This window comes from Emys orbicularis, chromosome 15 (genome assembly GCF_028017835.1).
Source record: "Emys orbicularis isolate rEmyOrb1 chromosome 15, rEmyOrb1.hap1, whole genome shotgun sequence".
Taxonomy (NCBI): domain Eukaryota; kingdom Metazoa; phylum Chordata; order Testudines; family Emydidae; genus Emys; species Emys orbicularis.
In genome coordinates, this window is record NC_088697.1 from 30,569,519 (window position 1) to 30,596,084 (window position 26,566).

Genomic DNA, 26,566 nt, shown 5'->3' on the forward strand with positions numbered 1-26,566 from the left:
TTATTTAGTCTGAGCTTGTCCCCTAGAGGTCTTTTTTGTATACGAGAAGGGGCCTGGAGAAACTTGAGCGCATCTATCCATCCTCCCTCATCACCGTGGTATCTAGGCACCTAGACTCAGTCTAGAAGTGGAGAGAGACAGAATTCTGGACAAAGTGAGATGGAGGAGGGGAAAAACACAAAAGATGAGTAGGCTGAGAAGGGGAGTGAGTCTGAGAAGTACAAGAACTAGACAGTAAAACTTTAGGGGCAGGGACCGTATTTTTGTTATATGTTCGATTAACCTAGTATAATGGGGCCCTGATGCATGATTTGGGTCCCTAGGCACTGCCACAATATAATGAGTGGTGTTGCTACTACTAATAAATAAATAACAGGAAGTGCTGCATCTTCTGGTTAAAAGAACAACACAAACGTGTCATCACATGTAGCTCGTGTACCAGTCAATGTGCAAATTTGCTTTTACGAGTCATATGGAATTATAAAGTGACTATGTGAAATTTACCAATGTCTATGTACCAGTCGTAATAAATGTATATTCCTGAACCTTTAGGAAGAGAGACCGTTTCTCCGGATATTTTCATCAGAGATTTTTTTTTTTTTTAAATCACTGAAGAAACTTCATCCAGTTGGACCTATTGTAATTAGTTTGCTCTTTAATCAGGAGGAATAAAATGATAATATCATTGTTGCAATGGAAACCAGTGGAGAGACTACAGAATACTGTGCAGGATACACCTGCTTCTTGATAATAACATGTTCAACTATTGCAAACAACCACACTGATCTTCAGTGAACTGTTAACAGAGAGAGAGAAAGGCAGGACCAAGGATTCTCATTAAACAGGACTTGAGCTTTCGCTCATTAATAAGGAACCATAAATATGACCATAACAAGGACCATTACAGTTCCTTCTGGCTTGAATTCACCTTCAACAATCCCTGCCTCTCATTAAAGAAGAAATCAAATCTTCTCATTAGGGTGATGTGAAAAACATCTCATTGCCTTCCCCACCAGCAGCACACATACACATTTCCACAGGTCCCAGGAAAGCAAAATGTTTTAGACATGATTTAAAGGACAGGGTCATCTTGTCTACAAGGCTGAGGCCAGCAATAGGCGCCAGGAAGTCCCGAATTCTAATCCCGCTGCTGACGCTGACTCTGTCCATAAATTTGGAAAAACTACTTCACTTTTCTTATTCTTATTTTTATTTGTATTGCAGTAGCATCTAGGGGCCTTAGTTATGGACTAACACCCTCTTGTGCAGGATGCTGTACAAACACAAAACAGAAAGATGTTTCCCACCTCAGTTTTGAATTTATCCTCTGTAAAATGGGAACAATAATAGTTTGATGGTTGTGAAGATTGTCATGTTTGTAAAGTGTTATAATTCCCACCCACCCACACGCACAACATATGGGGATTTTGTGTGAAAATCAATGGTGGTGCTTGGTGGCAGAGAAACTGTCCCAAAGCAGTTGGAATGCAAGCACCAACCTGCCCTCAGCACCTCAGCCAATCACAGAGCACCAGCTTAGTCACGGCACAGCAACAACTTGACTTAGTTGTCGGGCGTCAGGGTTGCAGGTAGTCCTGCAGGGCAGTTTAGAATTAGGGTAACCAGATGTCCCAATTTTATTGGGACAGTCCCGATTTTGGGGTCTTTTTCTTAGATAGGCTCCTATTACCCCCACACCCTGTCCCGATTTTTCACATTTGCTGTCTGGTCACCCTAGTTTAGAATTTGAGGGTTTTAGAAGAGAGTGGTGTGAAGGGTCACTGGAGTGAACGGAGAGCTGGTCTGTTGCTTACCTGTGCCCCTTCCCACTGGAAGAGGAGCTTGTCACCTTGGAGATGTACAGGTACAAAGATCAGAGAGGGGCCTATTACAACAGCTCCTCTGCTTCATGCGGGCGTGGGGCTTCTCTCCTTTAATATTAATATTCCAGGTAGCTTGAGCCACAAAGTTTGAATCTGGATTCAGAATCCAGTTTGTCAGTGTGGATCTAGGCCTCTGGGTTGGGTCCACCTTGCGATACATCTCACATGGGGTGAAATTGACCCCTATGTGGAATGAGGCTTTGACGCTAAAGTCCCACTTCCTTTCAAGATTTACATGAGGCATAGGCCTTGCTCTGTCCCTCCGCACAGAGGTGAATGTCACCCAGGGAGATCATCAACAAGGATGGTGTATTTTTATATTATGAAGGAGCTTTTCACACATTTCTTTCTGCTTTGTTGGTCTCCACAGCCAATATTTTATTTGTTTGCTTGGCACTTTCCTGCTCTGAAATTGCTAATATTGTTGGAAAATCGAACAATAGGCTTTTTTACACAAAATGCATTGATTTTTTTTTTTATTATTGTTTCAGTCTTTTCATTAAGATCAGGCTGGGTTGATTCCCACCACTGGGTTAACTCAGTTGGTTAAAAATGGAAGGATTAGGGGAGAAAAGAACAGAATTTCCTTCTATATCTGTACCCTGCTCCTGAGATCTCTTGAGGTAGCGTTTCCAATTTCCTGATCAGAAAAGGATTTCATGGCTTCCTGTGCTTTTGTAAGCACCGCTTTTTTTTTTCTCTCTTGCACATAATCCCGTTAATGTAACGGTATAAAATCTCTCCTAATTGCTGTGCGTTGTCACACCAGCATTGAGGAGCAATTAGCCATGGCCTATTTGGTTGCAACGTTTTGCTCAGGCAACATCAAGTAACACCTGTTTGGTGGGAAGTAAATAAAGTGTTGCCAGAATAAACCACTGCTCCATCTGTGCTCCCTAGTCTGATTCCATCTTCAAGACCCATCTCTGCTAGGGGCATGGGTTCTTTTCTCCTTCCTGTGTCCTGCTCCAGGCTGAGAATAGCTTTGGATGGCTGGAGGGATCCCCTCTTCATTAAAATCTATAGCTGCTGACAGACCTCAAAAGATCATGTATAAATAAGCTTTGAAATCTATGCTGTAACCATCTATAGCAGTGGTTTCCATGCTGGGATCATGCCCCCCTGACCCGCTGCTTTATTTAACAATACAGGAAGCACATATATTGTAACTCCCTGACCTCTGCTTGCACAGGAAAATGCGGGTATTGGTAACATGGGGAAATAGACCTAGAACCAAGGGGAATTCATGGCAAAGGGCCTACAGCAAGAAATGGTCTTGACCTGCAAAATTTGAGAATTACCCGTACATAAAGAATGAATGAGTCGAATAAGAAGGTGGTGTGTGGAACTGTAGTTAAGAGGCCCAGGACAAATTAATCACATTGAAGCTGATGGAATTACACCTGAGATGGTGGATTTGATCGTCTTTTCTCTTTCTTTATATAAAACCAGAAATGACATTCAATTTGTTCTCCACGCCTGCAGCAGGCTCCCCCTCCCCCTCTGCTGAAGTCAGAAGCTGTGTGAGATTCCAGCCTGTATCTCTGCCTATCGGGCATTTAATAGCTTTAAAACTGACAGCTGATTTTAATTTGGGGGGGTCTGTATGTGTGTGTGGACTAGTGCAATAATCCAGACTATCCTGATCCTGAATTAAACTCCAGCCAGACCCATTTCCATGGAATTTTATTCATTTTACTGGATATTATTTACAGAGATATTACAAAATATATGGTGAGCTGGGTACAATAATGACAGTGTGGATTTGGCAGCCCCCGGGTCGGCTTGGTGAGATGGTGTTGGTGATGGCTTCTCAAGTGGTTAAACCATGAAGCACAGAGACAAGGGGGTGGGGGAGGTGCTGGAAACAAAGAGGGGGAAAAAATCTCTCATTTTCCAGACCAGGGTCCACACTGAACCCAGGAGCATGTGTAGCTAGAGACACTTTCAGTTTCCCTCCCAAACCCACCAAGGTCAGATTGCAAAGGCCCTTAACTCATGGTGGTGAATGGTTACTCTCAGGAGTAGTTCCTCTGAAGACAATGGGATTGTTCATGAAAGCAACTACTGCTTATCAGTGTGAGTCAGTGGCTTAAGATCTTGCTTATAGTGAAGTTATTGTCCTTTAGAGTGATGGCTGAGACTTAGAACCTAATACACAACTCTGCCTCAATGCAGAGTCGTAAGGGAAGGGGGAAGCCAGGATGGCCAATGAAAAGTAGTTTCCCTCCCTGTTTGGTTAAACCCATGCTACAGGGGCCAAATTCAGCCTGAAGGTCTAACTCTGATGACTTCACTGGAGTTATACCAGGGATGGACATGGCTCCAGCGGCCTTCTCTTTCACCTTGTCCTTGTGCCACTATATGAATGACACCATCACACTGCAGCTAACTTTGTACAATAACTTGTAACTTGGAGATGAAAATCCTGGCAGGTGGACATGGCTTTGAATGGTGACGATGGGTACCCTTTGAATCATAGCACGCACGTACCATGCAAGACAAGGTGTCATTTTTTTTTTCTCTCTCTTTATTTATGGGGTTTTTTTTGGCTTGGGCTTCTGTTCAATTCATCCTATTTTTTCATATTTACATTTGTGTTATGACACCATATGTGATACAGGTTTCCATTCTCCTCCTGCACCCACTTCCCCTGGACCCATATGTCTGTAGAGATCGGATCTTGTGTGATGGCAGAACCTTCTTAGCCCAGTTGGCACCTCTCTAAGGCTTTGTCTGAAGGCTTCAGCCATTTGATACTGGACTGGTCAGCTGGAGGTGATGGCAAAGCCATTGCATGGAGTTCCTGTGAGCTCTGGCTTTCTGGTTCCTATTGCAAAGCAGAAAAGATGTCGGTGTCTTTGGTGAGAATTGTATCAATGACGTTAACGTGTGAGCAACCAGCACAGTGACCAATCACTGTCCACCGCTGGCTCTGCGAATGTCCACAATTAATGCACTGGAGGTCAGTTGGCCACAGGCAGGTATCAAATGAGTGTGTCTTTAGTTTTTGCTTCTGTATCTTCAAACACAGTGTGAGATTACCTCTTAAAACTGCCCTTTGGGTTGATCTCGGAGTCCAAGGTCACCTTAAGAATAAGAGAGAGCATCCCACTTGAAGCCACCCATTACGTCCCAGCTATAAGGGTGCGTAGGCATGGCACTGTCTTAACACCATAGGCCTCCTCATGACTCCCTATTCGCCTGTGTGTGTGTGTGTATGTGGTGTGTGCATGGCATCATCTTGCTCTCAGGCTTTATTTAGCAATGGAGGATCTTCATGAAGGCCTTGCGGAACTCAATGTTGAAGGTGGTGTAAATAATTGGGTTGACAGCGCTGTTGACATACCCGAGCCATGTGAAGGCACTGTACATCGCCGGTGGAATGATGCAGTTGCAATGCATGTTCAGGATGTGGGTGATGAAAAAGGGGAGCCAGCATATGATGAAAACACCTGGGAAATAAGGAAAGAATCGGGTTTGATTACACTGAGCTGTCATTTTAACCCTGGAAGGTTTGTGCAGGTGCTCACAATCCAACAATTAAGCTCCTTATGGTGGTAAAAGAAAGTTGCTTCCTGCAGGGGTGTAGGTCTTGGGTCTTGCTATCATATTTTTAAAGCCGTGGCCCTTAAGTATCTAAGCACTATATGTTTTCTCAGCTGTTGTAAATTGATTGACTTCAAAGCAGTTATGCCAGCAGAGAATCTGGCCCTCAGGGTTGTCAATCCTGTTTCTGACTTCCCTGCCATTTGGAACGTAATTGGGATGCATTGTAAATCATATGAGCCCCTTGCCAGCCATTGCCAATCAGCACCTATTATTCCCCAGAGTTGGGCAACACCCTGAGTTAGATGAGGTGGTCCTCCTATGCTGCTCTGAGAGGGAGAACCTTGGCTGGCCTTCCTACTGATGGCATGCTACCTGGCTGCAGGGCCGGCTCCAGGGTTTTGGCCGCCCCAAGCAGCCAAAAAAAAAAAAAAAAAAAAAAAGCCGCAATCGCGAACTGCGGTGGCAGTTCGGCGGGAGGTCCTTCGCTCCAAGTGGGAGTGAGGGACCGTCTGCCGAATTGCCGCCGAATAGCTGGACGTGCCGCCCCTCTCCAGAGTGGCCGCCCCAAGCACCTGCTTGCCAGGCTGGTGCCTGGAGCCGGTCCTGCCTGGCTGCATGGGTGTTTCCCCTAACTTATCCAGGGAAACCTGCAATAAGGCCCTCACCTTCAGTACACAACAGTATGTCTCCTGAGACCATTTTAAAGTATCCTCAGCCCCCGTCCTTTCACTTTGCATCTTTGTCCTTATTTGACACTTCCTTCTTCCCTCCATGCATTGCCCACTATGCTCCTTGTATTTCCCCACATGTTCCACCAGCAAATGCATTTCTCTCTGCCTATGTGACAAACAAAATAGTCCTCACTGGACATTCCCATTAAAAGACCAGTCCTGGGAAGCCAATGGGCCACAAAGGAGGCCAAATTGAGCTCTTACCAAGCACAATGGCTAGCATCTGGGTGGCTTTCTTTTCCTTCTGCTGCGAGAGTTTCCTCCTGCTCAGGGTCTTGAGGGAAGTCCTTGTCTTGCCGTTGGGCATGGATTGGATCTCAAAGGCCTTGGCCGTCTTTGGGTTGTCTTTGGCATGCCCATTCTTCTCCGCTTTCGTGGGGCTGTCCAAGGGCAAATCCAGGGTGGAATTGATGCACTGGTTGGAAGTGGCTGGCATAACCAATTGGTGGTTACTCAGCAGGGCTGGTTTGTGTTTGGTTTTTTCAGGGGGGCTGGTACTGGACACCATCTCCATCTCCATCTCCTCCACGTGATTCACTGCCTCCTGGACAAGGATCAAAACCCCCCAACATAAAGATAGATCAATATGTAATTGGGGCAAAGGAGTGATACTGTCTTCTGTGAAGGGAGCAGGGGTACTACTTGATGAAGAGATGAACTTCAGTTCAACTCCCCATCTCCTCCTTTGAAGAGATGGTCAGGGGAGGGGCTATAAATTGGCTGCGTGGGAGGCAGAGAGGGGAGAATGCCTTTGGGAAGGTTGGGGTGATAGGACAAGATGGAAGCTCCAAACTGGGGGAGTGTTTCTGTTGGCTCATTTCTTTGCTTATGTTCCCTTATTTGTATCCCTTTTCGGTGAACATTATTCTGGAAGGAACTGGCCTTTCTGACTCTGACAATGCTTATTTGGTTCTTCTGAGTTGTTCTGCTATCTTATAGGGCTTATCAAGGGGAGAACCTACCAGCCTCAGATCTAGAGCAGGCTGAAGATTTTCTATCAGAAGGACGTTTAAATGGAAGATGGCTTTTTTTCCCCCCTAAACAGAAATATTCCTGGGAAATGTCCATTTTCAATTATCTTATTCAGGTTTTCATAACAAACCAAAAGGAATTCATGTCTCAAAATATAAAAAACACCTAGAAGGAAAATAAAAAGAACCCCAAATTGATAACTGCCTTAAAAATCATGATATTTTTAACAATCTCATGGTGTTTTGGGGGAGGTGAAGGAACTGAGTCCTGGTATTTTAACTCTGGAGTTGGCGACACTGCAGTTCAAATAGCTGGCTTCCTTTGGGGAAAGGGAAGAGCGCCCTTTAAGTTTTGATGCTGTATAGGAATTCCCTTTGTTAACACAGAACTTTTCTTTCTTAGGCTAGGGGAAAAAACCCACCCTAACTTCATTCTGCACCATGCAAAGGCAAAGGGAGAACGTGCTTGTGCTGGAGAGTTGACAGTCCTCTGTAACACTTACCACTTTCCGCTTATTAACTGGGAAACTCCCGTTGGACTTGACAATGACCGTGCAGAGCTTCACATCTTCTGGATGAGTGCATTTGTCCTAAGGGGGCAAACATCAGCACACAGGTCACACAAGCAGATGGGAATTAGGAGGGGAGCTGGCAAGAGGGATGTGGCAATTTAAACACAGGGCACTGAGCAGAAACAAATAGCTGTGACTACGAAGGTAAGAAGTCTGGAAAATTACTCCGAGGAGTGAATGATGGTGGTTCCCAGGGACTCTCAGCTCTTTTCTCACCATGAGACAGACACTTTAAGGACCTTTGTAGCTCCTCAATCCAGCCTCACCTCTCTGTCTCCATATTGCTCTGCTTGACTAGAACCTGGCTTTTGAGGGAAATGCTGAGAGACAGTTTGGAGATGGCTCCTCTCCAGTTACAAGTCCATATTAATCATTTCTCACTTCCTACTAAAATGGGAATTTGTGACAAGTGTCCTCACAGCCCACGCACACTTTGCTGGACTCTGCTAACGTGTGTGCCTCAAGGCACCATCATCCGTCGCGGGTGTGTCATGCCAGCCATGCGCCGTGCAGGACAGACACGCGTGCACTGCGTGTGAAGTATCAAGAGCTGTGTTCTTACATGTGTCTGTCTGGGGCTGCCATCACTGTAGTGCTAGAGCACATCCCAAAGGTTTTCTTGTCCGGGAGCCATGTTGAAGTTGCTAGCTAGTGGACATCCCTGCAAGAGGGCAGTAGCCGTCCCGGTGGATACTACCATAGTGGCAAGTCATCTGCACAACAATCTATTGCTCAGTACCGTAACGTGGGCAGACACCAGCTACCACCATGGCCACATTTGAAGAGAAAGGAAAGAGTCAACCAGCTCAGCCCTACATGTAAAAGGTGGCCGGGAAAGAAGGAAGTGGGAGGTTGTTGAAGTCCTTGATTGAAGTTTTGAAAACTGCATAGGGATTTTGATCATAGGACTGGAAGGGATCTTGAGGGGTCATCTAGTCCAGTCGCCTGCAGGATTAAGTATTATCTAGACCATCCCTGACAGGTGCTCATCTAACCTGCTTCTAACCTAATCTTGTATCTTCTATTAATTTTAAAACTAAATTCCCTGGGCTGCTTTGAAAGACCCAACCCTTGTTATTGTAGCCCACAGAGCTAGCTTAAAGATATTTAATTTTCTCTTACAGGATTCAGGCCTCTAGGTTTCTTGCGTTGTGCTAAATAAAATCTCTTTCAGTTAGCTCTCCGGGCTACAGTTTGAAGGACTAAATTCCAACAGGATGGTGAAAGATTGTGTCCACCACGCGGTCATGGAGCAGAGGGACCTACTCTGAGTGAAAGAATAAAAGTACCCTAGCTTCAAGCCCTTGCTGGATATCTTAAACCCAACTGAGACTCTGCAGAGCTGAAGCAAACATGGGTTGCTTGGGTGAAGCAGATCCGACCACAGACTTGCTGATGAAACATCCTTGGAGGTCAGAAAAGATCTGGGAAGCTTCCGCCAGTGTCCTGGGGTACCCCATGTCCATCCAGGACTCCCAAAAGGCCTAAGACACACTATCCATCCTCACAATCCACCGTTTCATTCAGACCAAACAGTGTCATTGGGGAGGGAATGGGGGAAGTGTCAGGAAAATAATGTGAGCAGGAAGGAAAGAAGATGGTGATTGGGAGAGGGGGATGGGGTCTGGTTACCTTCAGCGGTACCTGCGTGTCAGAGTCCAGGCCGTGGATGTTGCGCTTGGTGTTGACGCGCTTCCTGCGTTTCCGGAGCACTACGTAAATCTGTACGTATACCAGCAGGGTGACAATGAAGGGAGCGTAGAAGGAGACGATAGAGGAATACACAACAAAGGCAGGATTGGCAATGATACACTCATTCTTGGCTGGAAGACACAAGAGATTGCAGGAGCATCGTCCCAACTGTTAGGAGCTAGAACCAGCATTTCTCTCTCTCACCACTAGAGCCACAAGAACATGGGAACAGCTGCTCTCCCATCTTTCTCCCGAAATAATTTCCAAACCAAGAGAGGGATTGTCACAATGAGTCATATACCCAACTCCGCCTGCAAGTCCATGGGAGCTGGGTGTCTCGGCCCCCTAGGCTCCTTTGAAAATCACAGGCCAAGCCCTAATCCAAGGGAAAATAGATTTATTTCTCACGCAGTTAGTGCAGGTATAAGGTGCTGGATTGAGAGCTGGAGACTGAAATTCTCTAGCTAGCCACACGATTGCAGAGGTGCAAACTTCCCAGACCCGCTCCCCACCAAGGAGCCTCATCTCCAGCTGCAGGAATTGAGAGGGGAGTGCAGTCTCTATAGCTCTTTCAGTCCTTGGGCTCTCTTTTAAGACTGCCTAATAGCTATTATTGGAGGGGGAGGGGTTCTGCTGTGGACATCTGTCCAACAGGAACGGGGCTGAGACCAGCTCCCATTAAATGGATCACCAAGAGGTGAGTCTAGAACTGATGAGTGATCATTTGCTACCAACCTGAGCCAAACTCAGAGCCGTGACCTGTACGTGAAAGGCTCCATCATTCCCATACCATAGACCATCCAGTTTCCCTAAAATAAAGGTGGTTGAATAGGAGTGTGTCTTATGCTGCTGTGCTAGTGGAGCTGTCTGGTTATTTGTAAGGTGCCCATCATTGTGGTAGATTTTAAGACGTACGGGTATCTCTTCTTTTTGGGTGCTGATGCTGGCTACTGCTATGCACGTTTCTTCTACAGAAGCCTGAGAACAAACATCAACCCTGATTGATTGGGGGATAGAGGCCTGGCAGAGCAAGAGTTGCAACAGATTCAGGGCTGTTTGATTGGCAGAGGTGCGCATGCACCTAAATCTTAACTCCTAGTATTCATTATTCGGCCATGTTAATTCCTTCCCTATAACACAAAGTTCTCTGGGACCCAGTGAGGCAGAAGAGAGCATGAAACGCACACAGTAGCCAGCCGCAGATGACAGTATGCTCACCTGTGTTGTTGAGACCAAACAGAAGTGGGCAGGAGATGGCGAAGGACAGGACCCAGACCACGGAGATCATGACAGTGACTCTGCGCCTGGAGCTGTAGCGTGTGTTATAAAGCATGGGCATTGCTACTGCGGTGTACCTGCATGCCGCATGGAGACAAAGACCCTGCATGTTATTTCGCTGCCAGTGCTGAGAGACCATCTGCGAATGGACAGTTAGTAAATCTGGAAAATTGCGCCAGAGAGACCACAGGGCAGGTTCAGCTATAGAAGATCTCCAGGAACTGAGATGTCTAAGCTGGAAGGAACCCGCTCTCTTGTCTCTGCAGCCCCTTGCTTTGGAAGGTTTGAGGGTGGAGCCCATTTGATGTGGTTTTCAATGCCCCTCCTCTGAAGAGAAGACAGCGATGCTGTAGCCTAATGCACCGTCTCCAGATTATTGCTGCTCCACTGGTGTCTGCTCCATCGTTTTGAAAAGTGAGCAGACGCACATTCACTAAGAAGCGATTTTGTGCAATTCACCTTCCTACCAGCCACACCGAGCTGGACAGGACCTTCCTCCTGCCCCCAGAGAGATCTCACCTGTCAATGCTGATGGCACAGAGGTTGAGAATGCTGGCAGTACACATCATAACGTCCAGGGTGACAAAGATGTCACAGTGGATCCGGCTAAATCTCCACTCACCGACCACCTTGGAGAAGAGAGAGAAAATTGGAAAAAGGCATTCGTTCAAGCAGCCAGGACGAGGGAGTCTAAGGGCCAATTCTGCTCTTCGTGTAGAGATTAATTTTGCTGGCTTCAGTGAAGTTGTGCTGGTTTAAATGAGAGCAGAATTTGGGCCATAGAAGTTAGAGTGGGATTCAGGTCACATCCTGTCAATACCCCGCTGAGCCAGTGCAGGATTTTTTGCTATTTATATCTTCTAGTGCTTTGTCCTGTCTAGCTTGAAAAGTCCCAAGTGATGGCGTTTGACCAGGAGACTGAGCTGCGAGCCAGTAGGATCTCATCCTTTGTAATTTCCCCTGCGATTGAGCCTGATTTTACCTTTCTTAATTCCATTCTATTGCTCTACATTCCCATTAGGCAACCCACATGACAGATACAAACCTAGGACCAAAGAAAATGCTACTTCCACTGGTGTCCAATGAGTTGACTCAGTTATGCTGTGAAGGCCAAAACTATAACAGGATTTAAAAAAAAGAACTAGACAACTTCATGGAGGATAGGTCCACCAACGGATATCAGCCAAGATGGTCAGGGACGTAACCAGAGCTGGCTCCAGGTTTTTTGCTGCCCCAAGCGCAAAAAAAAAAAAAAGCCGGAATGCCACCCCAAGCACATGCTTGGAACGCTGATGCCTAGAGCCGGCCCCGGACGTAATGCCATGCTCTGAGTGTCCCTAGCCTCTGTTTGCCAGAAGCTGGGAGTGGATGATGGGATGGATCACTGGAAGATTGTCTGTTCTGGTCATTCCCTCTGAAGCATCTGGCACTGGCCACTGTCAGAGACAGGATACTGGGCTAGATGGACCATTGGTCTGACCCACTACGGCCATTCTTATGCAAGGACTTAATTGGGGCCTTAAAATGTTACAACAAAATTGTATCCTAACTAATGCATAATAATTAATAAATTAAGCTAGCAAAATGTGAATATTTTTAAAAGATTTTTTTTGTGCTCAACAAAGTGCAGTAATGGAATAGCACAGGAGAAGCCTATTGTTTCTGCATATATAAAAATAGAAGAAATAATTCACACATTACACATTCTTATGAATGAAGATGGATTAAATTCATAACAAAAGATCTTTGACACACATTATGTTACATAACAAAGATAGAGGACTAATTATAATATTTCCAGTCACTAGCAGCTCTGTTCTCATCTTTTCTCTTGTTACTAAAACCAAATTTTGCAATTAAGTTTAATGGTGAGTAGTGGAACTATTGTATCCAGTGTGCAAATAGAAAAGCATATTTAATATAAATAAATAAGCCTTACTGCATTTGGAACTGGAATGAATAAGATATCTATTCTTCAGAGTGATTTCTGCTTTCTAACCTATAACCATAGGCAATATGAAGTGAAGGAGGGAGAGAGAGAGGCTGCATTAAAGGCTGAATGATAGATGAATTCTCATTTAAAAAAATACCATTTAAAGGGCACAGTCATATAAATAAGTTGGCTTGATTAGAATTTGCCTGAAGGCAAAGATTTGCCAGCCAGGTAGAACCCAGAGCTGCAATCAGCTGCTTGCAAAAAAAAACGAAACGAATTTGAGTTCACTGAGGATGGAGTGAGATTAGTGCAGCGTTTGTCCTCCAACACAGTGAAGTGTGAGGCTGCGTATGGATGAAAGAACTTCAAAAGTTTGGCAGGGCTGGGATATATGCTTCTATTAGAGATGATTGAAAAATGTAACTTCCAGCATGTCAATATTTGTTCTTATCCCAAGTCAGAACGAAAGTTGAAAGATTGTAACTTTTTGGAGAATGCTGGAGGGCTGCAAAGAGGGGAGAGTCCTCTCCAAAGAGTCTTTGATTTTACCCCGTGAAAATAATCATCTGCGGTCAGATCTTCAGCTACCCTGAGCTTATACTTTGCAGCTGGAGCCAGGAATGTCACTCTGGATCATCAGTCTGTTCTCTACATCCTGGGCCACTTTAAGGCTGTTTGACGTTGTTCTGGCTGCAATGGTCCTATAGGACAGCAGCTGAGGATCTGGCCTTAGATGGTTATTTTCACTGAATGAAGACTGTATGGAGAGGAATCTCTCTGCTCTTGCATCCTGGATCCAGTTACCCTCCATCCCACACATGCCGGTACATCCCCTAACCAAAGCTGAGAGATTGCATTATTTTTAATGGGAATTAAGCATCTGGATCCTCTTGTTGGTACTGAAAAGCTTAGCCTCAGATTGTTGACAGCCACACCTACTACAGAGATGGTCCCATCTACTCTGGTGACCATGGTAATTCTTTTGCTCTGGATTCTTGGGTCTCCGATCCTTTCTCTGAGCCCCACAGCCTGAGCTCCAGGAGTTTGCCTAATGTCTCCCGAGACTCTCTGAGATGGGATGGGTTTATGCGTCGTATTTGAGAGATCCCTGTTCTAGCTGCAGTGGTGTAAAGGATATTGGGATCTGCTTCTTTGGCAGCTTTAAACTGTAAGCCATCAGCCCCTTTTATCTGCAGAGGGGCCATTGTGTCAACAACGAATCACAGCTACAGTCATACACACGGGCCTGCTTTCAGTCTACTCTCTAGATTTATGAAGCAGAGGTTCCCAGCAGGAACCATGTATCCATGAGCTCATAGAAAGCAAAGGATTTATACCCCATCTTATGTCAGCTCTGCTTGGTTCTTCCAATTGAAAAGGATGGGTGAGAAACTCATAAGCCAAGCCCGAAATGATGGATCTCACAGAATGAGCTTCCATTTAAAGTGGATTGTTGTGGACCTGGTTTAGAACAGCACAAACCAATCCCAGGGGCATTAACCACAATCACAGCCTACCAGTGGTCATGTTAATGAGGCTTAGCACATGCACAATGCTTTACATTTCAAAGTGCCGTACAAACGTTAATTAACTAGGGTGATAATTAATAATGTGGCTTCTTAACCCTCAGTGAGTTTGTTCTGCTCTGTGCTGTTACATTCACAGGTGAATTATGGCTTCTCTTGTCTGGCCTCTTTTCCCCCCGCCCCCCCCCCCCATCCATTTTATCTTTTCCCCTCTTAAATAACCAGTTGCAAATGAACGCCAAGTGAAACAAATTCACAGTCGCTCAGTGCTGAAATTCATGCCAACAGCCACTCACTTCTCAAATCTTTATTTGTTCATTTTTTAAATTTTTGTGTGTGGACACTCTGGAGCTTAGTAGATGCAAGGTCTTGTTCTTTCAAGTTTTCTTGTCAGGTCTAAGTAAACATGATGTACAGCACTGAGAGAGACTGTCTCATTGCGGGGGATCAATACAAATAGGGATTGGGGGGAAAATACAATCTTGAAATTTTCCCAACAGACACAGTTATTATTAAACTGATCTGTAATGAAATACAGGGCACACTGCAGCTGAATCCTCCATAGGCTCTGAAAGCTCTGCGGAAAGTGAACTGTTGCTTGTATTGAATGTCAAGTGTTGCAGGATTGGATTTTCCATTTTGTATGAATTTCAGCAACTTCAACATTTTTCCATTCCAAAATGAACAAAAATAATTTTAAAAAAAAATTTCCCATGGGGGAAAAAAATCCTTAAAAAATAGTTTCAGATAAATTGAAATATTTCATTTTGATAAAATAATATAATTTCATTCCAATTTCTATCTTTTAAAACGTTTAAATCGTTTTTAAAATATAAAACAGTGAATTTCACTTCAAAAAGTCATTTTAAAAAAGAAATAAAATAAAACATTCTTTTCCAAAAATGTCAAAATGGGATGTTTGGACATCATTGAAACAAGTCGGTTTTGTTTTCTAAATGAAATTTTATCGAAATGGACACTTTTTAAAGCATTTCAGTTTAGACAAAAATAGCATTTTCCATCCCCCCCCCAAACAAAAAAGTTTCAGTGAAAATCTTACAATCGGCTCTAATTGAATGCATGAACCTGACACTGTCTCTCTTCTTAGCATATCACCATATAGCAGGAAATGATGTTATGGCTCCCATACACTTTTATCTTCTTGATGAACAGGTAGGTTAGTCTTCTTAAAGTACTTCAATTCACTACACAGTTCAGGACAAATTTTCACCATCCAGTTAACCTCAAGTTTGTGTTTTATCTCCTATGTTTAGATGACCAAGACTCTCTGGGCTGGACGCTCCCGAATCCCACCCCACAAAGCAGAGTGCTGATCAGCAGCCTCATGAGAAACAAACATGTTTCCACTTAAGCCCTGGTCTCTGTGGATAACTCCAGTGTAATGAAAAGCATTTTATTCCTTCACATACATAAAAATGCCATTTTCCTCCCTTTTTTGCCAAGGCTGAGAATTTTTTTTGTACAACTCTCGTTATCATTCTAGGTCTTCATGTGGCCTTAATCGCTGTAGTATCTGAGGGCCTCCCAGTTTTCAGTAGATTTGATCTGCACAACACCTCTTTGGGGTACGGAACTATCCTTCCACCCATATCTTTTCACCGATCCTTTGTTGCCATAAGAATAACTCAAGATCAAGTTTCCAGACGCCCATGCACTGAAGCTCCCTGCAGCAACCTGACCTATTAGAATGCAAACCCTAGATCTGTCCAGAGACATCAGCACTGATTCTATCAGCTGGGAAGAATTAGGAATTAGCACTTTTTTGAAAACTATCCAAATTCAGCAAAGCTGCCAGCAACCTCTTTCCACCCCCACCTCCCCTACCAAGGGCTGCACGTCTCAGAATCCACGTCTGTTTCTCAGCATTCCTGGCTTTTTGGGAAAGGACTTCAAGCTTCAGGAAGGAGTCACCAAAGAGCCCTGCATATCCACCTGCAGATAAGATGGTACCCAGTAAGGCAAATGGAAAGTGCATCTTTGGACTGACAGTAAATATTGTGACAGACCCAGACCAGTGGGGTACAGGAGTCTGGTAGAGGGCAAATATACTGGTCACTGGATGAGTAGTTTTCTGTTCCCTGAGTGACCAGAGCAGGGGCTGCACTAGAGTAATCAGGAACCTGCTAGAACCAGTTAAGGCAGGCAGGCTAATTAGGACACCTGGAGTCAATTAAGAAGAAGCTGCTAGAATCAATTAAGGCAGGCTAATCAGGGCACCTGGGTTTTAAAAAGGAGCTCACTTCAGTTTGTGGCACGAGTGTGTGAGGAGCTGGGAGCAAGAGGCGCAAGGAGCTGAGAGTGAGAGGGTGTGCTGCTGGAGGACTGAGGAGCACAAGCGATATCAGACACCAGGAGGAAGGTCCTGTGGTGAGACTAAGGAAGGTGTTTGGAGGAGGCCATGGGGAAGTAGCCCAGGGAGTTGTAGCTGTCATGCAGCTCTTACAGGAGGCACTATAGACAGCTGCAGTCCACAGGGCCCTGGGCTGGAACCCGGAGTAGAGGGCGGGCCCGGGTTCCTCCCAAACCTCCCAATTGACCTGGACTGTGGGTTCTTCCAGAGGGGAAGGTCTCTGGGCTGTTCCCCAACCCACATGGTGAATCTCTGAGGCAAGAAAATCCGCCAATAAGCGCAGGACCCACCAAGATAGAGGAGGAACTTTGTCACAATATGGTCAGAATATCAGAACAAACTGCAGAATATCTGAATATAGGAAAGAATTTGAGTCCGATTCACCGCTGCCGTGCACTTTGGAGTGTCAGTTACTCCTGTGCAAAGAGAGTGCAAACTGCTGAATTTTCCATTCACACCAAGGGGAGCATAACACACCCACATTGCATAAGGACCACCTGGCAGTAAACCCTAAAGCCGATTTTTCAGGCTTGCCTTTCGCATCACACAAAGCAGATGGGAACTCTGTACCTGCTGCAGCTTGGAACACCAGTCATATGGGGGTGGAAGTCACTCTGCTGAGTTTTATTCAAATACTGATAGCATAGATAGGTCTGAACCCAATACCTCGGTCCCCAGATTATCATCTCCAAACTGAAAAGTTTGACTCAGGATCTGAACTTTGAGGCTATGGCCCACCTTTAATTAATAAGACAAAGGAATGACAGTGTTCTGGCAACCCCCTTCCTGTGCAGCTTCCCCATTCCTTGACTCAGAGCCAGCAGAATTGATTCCATGAAGTTCAAGGCACTGGGCATTCACAGAGACTGTGCTAGTTCTGGGGGAAACCCTGCTCAATCCCAGCAACCTGTGCGAAAGCAAGCAGAGCTTTTCACCTCCTCTGTTGATGATCACCTTCATTTTTTTTCAACCTAATCTGCATCCCCCTCTCAGTTTCCTCATAGAATTTAAGGCCAGAAGGTACCACCCGATCATCGAATCTGACCTCCTGTATATCATAGGCCACCAGCACCACCCTGAGCCCGTAGAGTAAACCCTACAAATGAAATTAGACCAAAATATCGCAGCCCAGAGGAGACTAGACTGTTCTGTGCCACAGGAAGAAAACAGGAGGGACTGAGGAGCACCAGTAATGCTGGTGATGAAGTGAGATATACCCGGATAATTCTGGCATGTGACCTGCACCCACACGCTGCAGAGGGAGGTGAAACCCACCCAAGGTCACTGCCAATCTCACTGGGGGCAGGGGAGGGGAAATTCCTTCCCGGCCCCACCTATGGTGATCAGTTAGTCCCTCAGCATGTGAGCAAGGACCAGCCAGTCAAGCCCCTGAGAGAGAGAATGCTCAGTGCCACCTCAGAATCTTGGCCTTCCCCATCCAATGTCCCATCTCCAGCCAAGGCCACCCTTGATGCTTCAGAGGAAGGAGATAAAAAAAGCCTTCCCAGAATACATTTTGGGTGGGGGTATCCCTTCCTGAACTCTGCTGGAGGCTGGCTGAAACCTTGCATGGGTGTCCATTTAGGCTATGTCTACACTATTGCTACACTACTCCATCAGTGCAGCTCATACACTGGCCAGAAAGCACGCCACAGAGGCGTGGAATGCCCTCTCCAGAAAGTTTCAAAGCTCTTAGGACTTGTTTTACAAGAGAACCTAAAAGGGAAAACCACCCCCTTACGGAACATGTCCTCCTCTTTCCTGTTTGTTCACTGCCTTTGAGCTGAGCTGCTATTTAAATAGGAGAGGTTACGCTGTGTTAACTCAGGACTCTGCAGGCACTGGGTTGAAATCCATCGGGAGGGTTAATGCATATCCAGTGGGAAATAAGAGGGCCAGACCAAAGCTATTAGAATCAGTAGGTAGCCCCAAAGTCTCATTTGTGCTGCAGAGAATGCCTCCTGAGATCATCTGAGTTTAATCAACTTCTTCAGCAGCACTGGCTCTGTCCAATAGCAAGAAATCAATAGCACACTGAGTTGGTAGGAAGAAGAAGAGGAAGAATAAATAGGTCCCTCTACCAGTAGTCCCTTTAATTTGGATCATTAGGAAGATGCAATGCTAAGTCAGTGCTAAATCTTCTTGGTACGTTCCTCACCAGGGCTCCCGTCACTTGGCATTCTATGGACCTTATATTTAAGGGAAGAGAAAGGAATTCTGTCCAGGTTGCTGTTATGCCTACCCAAGACAAGGCAGGTGCTGTAGTTAGTCCCACGTGCTATGGTAACAACTCCAGTTTGCTTATAATTGAACTGATGACTAAGGCTATGTCTACACTACAAGCTGTGGCCGTGATACTTGCGCTAGTGCTCATCTGAGCTAGCATGCTAACAATAGTCATGTCGCTGTGATCGCATGGGTAGTGGCAATGGAACCATGGGCCAGGAGTCCCAAGTAAGTACCCACAGGATGTGGGCGGGTTTGTACTTGGGACGGCTAGCCCTTGCCGTCGCTGCCCGCTAGCTCAGATGAGAGCTAATGTGAGTGGGGTACATGTACAGAAGCTTGGAATCACACCACTAGCTTGTAATGTACATGTAGCCGAAATGGAATCCCTTCCATTTGCCTCCAGCCTTGTAGTGGTTGACGACCAATCACTAATAGATGTTCTGTAGGGAAAGATACAGACACTGCCAGGGGAGATGAGCTGGGTGACTGCGTAGGTCTGTTCCAGTGCTAACTTCCATGACTGCCATTAGATTTTTCTCTCTACTAATTGCAGAAGAAAGATCCCCACAGCAACATGATGTCTACCTTCTGGGGAGCAGTTTAAGCCGCATGACGTAAAGTGTGAATTAATCTTCATTACGGATTCTACGTCCTGCTGATTTGGGTTTTTCAGTTTTCCTGATGTGCAGTCAAATATCCTGTCTCCTCTTCTTCCCGCCTCCCCTCTCGAGATGCGTTAAAACTGATTTCTGCAGTTAACCAGAACCCACACAGCCTAACCTGGGGGCACAATTAACACCAGCTGCAGTGCATAAATGTGACGAGTGTTTTCAAACAGTTATGAAGGGGCAATGGGCTACACCTATGCTAACATGGATATTAAACTCCCCAAACATTTGTCCTTAATATTAGGTACTAGGTGTGACAAGGTATTGCTGGACATGTATGGGGCATCTGATATGGTTAGGGAAAAAACAAGTAATTTCTCGCTAATTCCACCATGTAAATCAATTGCTTTAACAATCAATTACTCTACAAACAAATCTTGCAGGCCCTGATTCAAGAGAGCACACGTGGAACTTGAGGTATGGGAACAGTTCTCTGAAGGCTTAATCCTGGAAGCTGCTGAGTGTCTGATCCAGCAAAGCACTTAAGCGTGTGCTTAATTTTAAGCACACTCATGTTCCCATTGACTTCAGAGGGACTACCCACCCGCTTAAGGGTAAGCACATGGCTAAATGGTTTGTAGGACTGGGACTAGAGCACTCAGCACTTTGCAGCATCAAGCCCTTGAAGTAACTGGAACTATTCAGATGCTCAAAATTAAGCAAGTGCTTAAGTGTTTTGGTGCATTTGTACGGCAATTAACAAATTCTGATTGTGAATCCATTATCATCCCCACTTTCTTGAATGTGTCTGAGACAAGGCAGGGGCAGTAATATCTTTTATTGGACCAACTTCTGTTGGTGGAAGGTACAAGCTTTCAAGCTACACAGAGCTTTTCTTCAGAAAGCTTGTACCTTCCACCAACAGAAGTTGGTCCAATAAAAAATATTACCTCCCCTGCCTTGTTCTTTTCATATCCTGGGACCAAGAGGGCTACCACAAAACTGCCAACAACTATTGAAGATATGTGCAATCTTCATTAAAAGAGTTGCAAAATGTGCATGAGATGGGTAATATTAATAATGAATATTATCTGAAATTGTATAGTTTAATATAGCATTCAATTACAAGTGGAATTTGTACAGAATCTCTCATCTGAGGAGCTCAAAGCACTCTATAAAGATTAAGAGCTAGATTGTACCTTGGACTACCTACTCATGAAGGGGAGTAAGAACCCTGCATACAACACTGTGCAGTTACCTGTGTCTCCGGTCTGGGTACACAAGAGCAAGCAGGCTCTGTGTGGGGATGGTGTAGGCAAGCAGCAAATGGGTACTCCTTCGCAAAGCAAGGAGAAACAAATCCTCCCTGTGCTGACTCAGGGTGTGTGTGGGGTGCCTGTGAAGTACAATGCTTCTCAGCGCTGTTCCTCTGGGGCAGTTTATGCACCACCCCTTAATCAATCTAACTAGGGTTACCATATTTCCCCATTTAAAAAAAAGAGGACACTCCACGGGGCCCTGGCCCCGCCCCTTCCCCTCCCCAACTCCGCCCCAACTCTGCCCCCTCCCCTGAGCGTCCCGCATTCCCCCTCCTCCCTCCCAGCCGCAAAACAGCTGCCCGAGCGCTACCGGCTTCACGGTTTGCCGGGCAGCCCCCAGACCTCCAGACCCTGCACCCCCGTCCGGGCGCTTCCCCCAAAGCAGGGGACTGGGGCAGGGATGCCGGCAAAGCTATTTTCCCGGACATGTTCGGCTTTTTGGCAATTCCCCCCCGGACGGGGATTTGAGGACCAAAAAGCCGGACATGTCCGGGAAAAACCGGACGTATGGTAACCCTACCTAACTGCCCCCCAGGACTCCACCCCCTACCTAAGCCTCCCTGCTCCTTGTCCCCTGACTGCCCCAACCCTTATCCACACCCCCACCCCCAGACAGACCCCCGGGACTCCCACACCCCATCCAACCACTCCCCACCCCCTGATAGCCCCCCCCCGAACTCCTGACTGCCCCCTCCTGGGACCCCCTGCTCCTAACTGCCCTCCAGAACCCCACCCCCTACCTAAGCCTCCCTGTTCCTTGTCCCCTAACTGCCCCTTCCTGAGACCCCCCCACCCTAACTGCCCCCCTAGGACCCTATCCCCTACCTGTCCCCTGACTGCCCAAAACCTTACACCTCCAACCCCCAGACAGCCCCCCCCAGAACTCCTGACCCATCCAACCCTGCTCCCTGTCTTGTGACTGCCCTCTCCAGAACCTCCCTGCCCCTTCTCCGACCCCCTGGCCCCCTTAACGTGCCACTCAGAACAGCGTGTCGGGCTCCACACGCAGCCCGACACGCTGCCGCGCTCCCCCACGGAGCGCATAGCCCGGTTCCCGCCCTCGCAGAGTGCTGCTGAGCGGCACGCTGGGCGGGGGGGGAGCTCCAGACTGCCGGAGGCCCGAACGTCCGGCGATCTGCGAATGCAGGGAGGGAGGGAGGGAGTGATCTCAGCTGCAGGGAAGAGGAGGGGGAAGTGGAGGAGGGGCTCTCTCTGGCTGCCGGAGCCCAGTGCAAGTGGCACCATCCGGCCGGCTGCCCTGTCAGCTGCGCGCGCTCTGCATGGGGGGGAAGTCCGGACATTTACAAATTCCCCCCGGACGCTATTTTTAACTCAGAAAAGCCGGACATGTCCGGGGGAATCTGGACAAATGGTAACCCTAAATCTAACCCGAAGTATTCAAATACCTGGGCAACCCCAGTCTGCTCTTAGTGAAGTGGCAACCAATTGTCTTCTAAAGCAAAGTCATCTGCCCCACCTAGTGGGGATGCTCTATGTAAATGCTTCCAATCGACTTCAGGGCCGTAGAGTAGCTTAAAGGCCAATAACTCAGCAGTGAGTAAATTAAAATCAAGAACCCTGCTGTGAAACATAGATCAGACAGAGGTCTCCGCAAAGGACTTTTCATTTGCAGTCTGAGTGTATTCAGCACTCTTGGCAGTAAGTATTTCGGTGTCACCTCTGTAAGGTAAGTAACTAAACTTCTGTAGCACCCTTGAGCAAGCAGAGTACTTCACTTTAAACATGTGACTAATTCCAATGACTTCAGTTAGACTAGTCACGTGCTTAAAGTTAAGCACATGCTTAATCGCTTTGCTGGATTGCAGCCCTGGCTTCTTGCTTGTTTTGACTGCAATTTAATTTTCACTTTGTAATTTTGCATGTGTAGAGTTCTCTGGGAAAAAAACCTCCAGTTTATCTCCAATTACAGGCCCATCTAAAAGAGAGAATATTGAAGGAAATGTTTGTTTGTTTATTTATTTATTTATTTATTTATTTTTCTTGTTAGATGAATTTCGCACCGGTAAATGGTTCCACATGGATACCCCTTGATGTCTACTACTTATTTAGAGACTACAGCAGCTGAGTATGTACCCTTCCTTTCCTCTCACCCAGTGTGCTTTAACCTTAATTGAAGGGATCTTCTCTCGGTGGTCAGAGATAGATGGATGGATGGATGGATGTTCAGTCTCCATAGTTTATTCAATCCTTGGCTTCTCCTGATAGCCAGCAAGCAGAGGCCAATTAGTAATTATTTTGAAGGTGATGTGGACACCTATCCACCAGGAATTAGATTGAGACCCCTCAAAGCTCATTTCACATAGGTCACAGATAGTCATCAGATAGTAACATGTGTAACAACTTTTTGGCAACCCAAGTAGAACTTTACCCAGTACTTTAGGCATTGTGGAAGCAACTCATCCCTGTGTAGAAGGCTAGCACAAGGCCCAAGTACAACTTAAATACCACTTAAGCCCTTACGTGGTACATAAAACTTGAGATCATTCTCTGCACAAGAGGTTAATTGCTTAGTATGCTATTCCCCGAGTCTACCAGTCTCCAAAGAAAGTAACATTTTCTCTCTCTTTGTGTCTGTCTCTCAGGCGCGCGCACACAAGTTTTTCTAAAGATTTGAAGAACAAGGGCCTTGTACTTTCTATTATCCTTTCCCACACATTGCACTTCGCTCTTTCTAGCTATTTACGATTTCAAGAATCATTTGATGTCAGCTAAATGCTTGGCAGATTTGGAATATTCCGCTTTCACAGAACACGGTGCCATTCAAACACGGCTCTACATGCAGAGGCACAAAATTCCTTTATACCAAAGTGACACTCTAACTACTGTAATGTGACAAGTAGCTCACTTGTGATTCTATTTCTCTTGTATATTATGACACAGTAGCTCTGCATTTACATTTTGCACATACAATTGCACATTTTCCCTACTGCTGTGGTTTTTAAGAAATATGCCGTGGTCCTATGTGTTTGGTCGATAGTCTATATAGTTTATTCACACAACTCCAATGAAGTGTTAGGGGCCCGTTCTTCTGCTTGGGTATGCATTACACATGGCTGTGTATCTTGGAAAATCCATGTCAACTCAAGGTTAGTCCTCGTTGGGGTTTCCCTCAGACCTTTTCCACTTGGTTCCCCAAGAATTCAGAATGTCTGCAGTGTCATGATTCAAGTTCCTTTATTTGGCATACAGCAAACCTACACTGAGCTGATGAGACTCAAGTGTAGAGGGTGGGTATAGTGCATACCACATGTCCAAAGTCATACCGCAAACCTCTTCCTTTATATACATTGACATGTTACATTGCATTTACTATACATGGCATCACAGGTTTTGGGATTGGCTAGGTCACTTTGTACGAACCAATATAGCATGCACTGGCCATGCCTGATTTACTCTTTGCCTCATCTTACATTCCAGGTTTATCTTGCCCATTGTTATCTTGTCCATTGTAAATTGTTCCCTGAGTGTTCCCCTTATCTTAGCTTGTACAGACATTCTGTTTCTAGTCTGCTGATCCTTTTACCTCCCTAATCCTGTCTCCTAAGAACTGAGGCCTCACCTATGTCCAGTTACTCATGTCAAGCCAGGCCTACGTTCCTCTGCTTTTGTTTTTCTTTTTTCTGTTAGCATTTGTTTCATTTGCATTAGGCAGTACAGTAATAAACATGTGTGGTGTTCTGTCCCATCTAGTGGCACCGAGACTACTTAGCGAGAGAGATAAAATGAGTCTGTTCTACAGCCTTAGCTAACAGCGACTTGGCTTTTAGCTCATGCTGTAGAGGCTCATGCACTAAGCTCCAAAGATCACAGGTTCGATCCCGCCCGCCAACGACTGGGGTCTGTCGGCGTTACAATTGCAGGCTAAATTAACATTGTCTGAGTTTTAAATTCCTGTTAGCCTTGCAGAACTAGTACATCTATGGGGAAATTATCTGGATTCTGTTCTTTCTTGTGCATACTCAGTAGATTAGTGTACTAAGCACCAGACACACCTGAGCAAACCCATCGAAGACAATGGGACTGCACATGTCACGGAGAACATAATCTGAAGACAGTGGAGCACCCCGGGTATCACAGAGGACCTAATTTGGCCTCCAGAACCTGTGTTTGTGGTGGTGATGATGTGTGAGATAGGAAGGAGCTGGCCTGACTCTCAGATTCTTGGTTGCATTCACAGGGCTGGCAATTAGAAAAATGAGCACATTTGTTTCTTGAAATTACTGAGAGGCAGTTATTATTCTGAATAGAGCCACACTTTAAATAGCTGATTCCCAAGCCACTAATCTTCCACTCTCTGGATATAGGCACCAGACATATTTGGCTTGCAGAGGATATGCTACAAAGCAATGCCACCTACCTCTAGGTAGACTACCCAGGGCATCACCAGAGTCGCCACCAAGAGATCTGCCACGGCCAGGCTCACGATCAGGTAGTTAGTGGTGGTCTGAAGGGCTTTTTCCCTGGACACGGCCATGCACACCAACACGTTGCCGAAGACAATGACGAAGATGAGAAGGGTGAGAAGCATGGCGTAGTAGTTGTAGTGTGGCTTCTGGTCTTCAGTGGACCCATTGAGAGGCTTGCTCCAGTTCCTGTTGCCAATGTCGTCATTGTACCAGGACACGTTCAGGGGATCCATGAAGGTAACAATGCCAGGTCCAGCTCCACCCTGCCACAAAGAAGAAGCCACATGATACTCAAAGACTAGAGTGTAACGAATCCATCATGCACACACAAGCTCATGGAGGTCAGCTCCATGTTTCTATCATATACGCAAGTAAACCTTGCAGAGGCTATGACACTTACTGGTCTTAGGGTCAAGCCATTGGAGTAGGACTCAGGAGCTCTTGGCTATGTCTGGGTCACTCAGACAAGTCACTTAGGCCAAAATCCTCAACGGGAGTCAGGTGCCTAAATACCATTGAGGATCTGGGCTTTAATCTCCTTGAACCTGAGTTACACAGGTCCTTAGTGGAGATAATACTTTGCTACCTCACAGACACATTGTGAGGATAAATCCTTTTAAGTCTGAGAGGTGCTCACACCCTACAGTGAAAGTACTTTGCAAGGCAGATAGAACGTGAATAAGTGTATCACTTTTACTCACTGCCGGGTTCCAATGGAATCGGTTGTTATGGTCCCTTCAGCAATAGGTGAAGGGCAAACCTCTATATGGTCAGTTTCCCTTGACAGATGCATGAGTGTATTGGAGGCAGATCCCAGGCTTGTCTAACCCTATTTAAGATGGGAAACTCAGATCTTCAAAACCAGACTCCAACGAGAAACTGCAGAACTGGAATTAATTTGCAAACTGGACACCATTAAATTAGGCTTGAATAAAGACTGGGAGTGGATGGGTCATTACACAAACTAAAAACTATTTCCTATGCTAATTTTCCCCCTACTGTTACTCACACCTTCTTGTCAGCTGTTTGAAATGGGCCATCCTGATTATCACTACAAAAGTTGTTTTTCTCCTGCTGATAATAGCCCATCTTAATTGAGTAGTCTCGTTAGAGTTGGTATGGCAATCCTACTGAATTTTCCACTGCATGCATCCGATGAAGTGGGTTTTAGCCCACGAAAGCTTATACCCAAATAAATTTGTTAGTCTTTAAGGTGCCACAAGTACTCCTCGTTCTTTTTTCAGATCTTAAACACTTTTAGAACACCCTTTCTATCGTGCAGTAATTTATCCACCAGTCTTACCCCAGGAAATGCAACCGCTCAGATTTTTTTTTACAAAGCAAACAAAGGTAGCTGAACTTTCCGAACCAATCATCTAACATGCAGGGCCCACAAGTAATCCAGTTCTTGGCTCCCACACACAAGCTTGCCAATGCACTCAGCCCCAACGCTTCGCAATCCAGATCTGCA

General features: G+C 45.8%; 1 protein-coding gene across 2 annotated transcripts; it reads right to left on the bottom strand.

Annotated features, from left to right (window-relative positions):
• Nucleotides 1-5,144: 5,144 nt before the first annotated feature.
• Nucleotides 5,145-25,328, bottom strand: DRD2 (dopamine receptor D2). Of its 2 annotated transcripts, XM_065417133.1 has the most exons (7): nt 25,047-25,328; nt 11,199-11,308; nt 10,620-10,756; nt 9,342-9,532; nt 7,641-7,727; nt 6,371-6,710; nt 5,145-5,338 (listed from the first exon to the last, which is right to left on the bottom strand). In XM_065417133.1, exons 1-7 carry the CDS (start codon nt 25,326-25,328, stop codon nt 5,145-5,147), a joined length of 1,341 nt encoding a protein of 446 aa, XP_065273205.1. The 2 variants fall into 2 exon arrangements, with proteins under 2 accessions (XP_065273205.1, XP_065273206.1); XM_065417134.1 differs by lacking the exon at nt 7,641-7,727.
• Nucleotides 25,329-26,566: the final 1,238 nt, after the last annotated feature.

Bases quoted from the DNA above. Each gene is read 5' to 3' on its own strand.
- DRD2 (XM_065417133.1), bottom strand. From the start codon at position 25,328: ATGGATCCCCTGAACGTGTCCTGGTACAATGACGACATTGGCAACAGG. The intron at 7,728-9,341 runs GTAACCAGACCC...TTGCCCCCTTAG, and splicing joins ACACGCAGGTACCGCTGAAG to GACAAATGCACTCATCCAGA. The intron at 5,339-6,370 runs GTAAGAGCTCAA...CTTATTTCCCAG, and splicing joins GATGCTAGCCATTGTGCTTG to GTGTTTTCATCATATGCTGG.